Source organism: Culex quinquefasciatus, chromosome 3, assembly GCF_015732765.1.
Source record: "Culex quinquefasciatus strain JHB chromosome 3, VPISU_Cqui_1.0_pri_paternal, whole genome shotgun sequence".
NCBI lineage: Eukaryota > Metazoa > Arthropoda > Insecta > Diptera > Culicidae > Culex > Culex quinquefasciatus.
Window position 1 is genome coordinate 116,924,650 of NC_051863.1, and position 2,070 is coordinate 116,926,719.

At 44.6% G+C, this 2,070-nt stretch overlaps 1 protein-coding gene across 1 annotated transcript; it reads left to right on the top strand.

Annotated features, from left to right (window-relative positions):
- The first annotated feature begins 705 nt into the window (after positions 1–705).
- LOC119770394 lies at positions 706–1,182 on the top strand. The gene has a single exon (XM_038265180.1). It carries the CDS (start codon positions 716–718, stop codon positions 1,172–1,174), a length of 459 nt encoding a protein of 152 aa, XP_038121108.1. The 5' UTR covers positions 706–715; the 3' UTR covers positions 1,175–1,182.
- Positions 1,183–2,070: the final 888 nt, after the last annotated feature.

Below are 2,070 nucleotides of genomic sequence, written 5' to 3' on the forward strand. Positions count from 1 at the left end.
TTTGAAATTGGAGCATTAGCAAAAAAAGTGGGGGGCTTGTAGTGCGATCTAAGGGGCGTCGTCGGCGGTTGTGACTAAAATTATAGTCGAAGGTTTGTCCGCGGTTCGTGTACTGATGGTGACTGTCACCACAACCGAAGCGTTTGTGTTCGACGTGTTCATCAGCCGAGAGCAGTGGTGGGAGGGTGTGGATGCGAGGGATGGGCGGCCATTGACGTCATTAGTAGTGCGTGAATCGAGAAGGATAGTGCCCTTCAAGGGCCACGGAAGTTGAATGGGGCGTAATGATGAGCTTGAAAAATTCAAAATGAAAACTGTTCCTGAAGGTTTGAAACAATTCAAACCTCTTTTTACACCTAAGCTGCCATCCATCCCGGGATTCGAACTGACGAACAGAGGCTCAACCGAGACAGGACCCTGGGAGCGAACCCAGGCCTACTTGAGAAAGAGGCAACAAATCACTTCGATGTGTTCTACAAAGTTGTTTTATGAAAAACAAACGCATTAGAGACTCAAAACTGCCAAAAAAAAATGCACCGATTTTACATAAATAGAAAAAATTCAAGATTATTTCCAAATTATTTCCTAGAATGCGTGGAAAATGACCATTATTTCGAAGCAAAATTATGATTTAAATTCTTGTTTTAATCTCATTTCCATTTCGAATCATAGTAGCCAGTCATACAAAACCAAACTCAGTCTCACTAAACCCAAAATGTCAACGCCGGGAAAAGTCCACCTTTCCAAGCCTCCGATCGACATCCTCGACGAGCAATTCGCCCAGTACCTGCAACTGGCCCAGCAGCTGCTATCCATGCTGCGGTCCCCCCAGGATCGTCAGATCGCGTCCAAGTACATCCGACGATGCTGTCCGAAAAGTGGCGTCACACGCTTCGTCCACTACAAGCGCAACCGGAACGAGTTTTTCCGGTACTTCCTGAAGGTGCTCCAAAGCGCGGTGGAAACGCAGGGCCACGTCGTGCAGGTCGACGATGAAGTTCCGGTCGGAGCGGACGGAGAGCGGACCAAGGAATCGTGCAACTGGTCCGACGACCGGCGGACGTACGTCGCAACCAAGGTGATCCCGAATTATGCGACGTTGGTGTACATGGCCGTTTGCGATGATCCGGAGTTGGGCTGGGATAATGGTGGGTTTGGGGCGTACGAGTTTTGAGAGCCGCTGTTAGCAAATATTTATATATTTTGTATTGTTCAGTGGAAAAAATTCAAAATTTAAAAAAAGTTTTTTCTCTGGATTATGATTAGGTTTTGAAAATAACGCTTTTTTTTTGAAAACATAATTCTAACAATTTAACCACTTGTCATGCTGTTCAACAATTACTCTCAATATGTTACGAAATGAATTTGCTACATTTTTATGAAAGTAAAAGCCAACAACCTCTCCATGAGGAAGTTAAAGAAAGCTCACTGTCACATTTATGTAGCTACGGCTACATTTGAATGCCGAAATGTGCATTTTGACATGAGTTCAGTCCACGTCAACCAGATGTGTCATAAATCATGGTCGCTTTTCTCTTTCTCTCTTTCCGCACGGAATAAACGCGCTCCAAAAGCTGCCTGGAGAGCAGACGGGCATAATAAAGATCGCAACCTTCATCGCGTTTTTATTAAAATGTGCTTTTCTGAGCATAGTATGTGAGAAGAATAAAACTCTTAAGATTTAACCTCTAACGAGCCCTGAAAGTCCTCATCGATCTGTGAAGTTCTGTCCGACCAACTCGATCCTCACATTCTTGAAAGCTTTTGGCGTGCGAAAGAACACTCGCCGCCGCTCGCTCTATTCTCATCTCTTTCGCACGGACACCAAAGTGTTTGCCATATTTGGCGACTCTGAACCCAACTAAGGTCAACCGGCTGAACTCCCCCCGGGGGCAACTCCGCACAGCTCCAGTCGCCTTACCCTTCCACACCAGCCAAAGAGTCACGAAAAGCCATCGAATCTCTTTCAATATGAACAACAACAGAGAACAGCACAGAAAAACTAAGAATTCTCATTAAATTCACAGCAGAAATATTTTAAATATAATTTATTATGTATAATTCATTGCA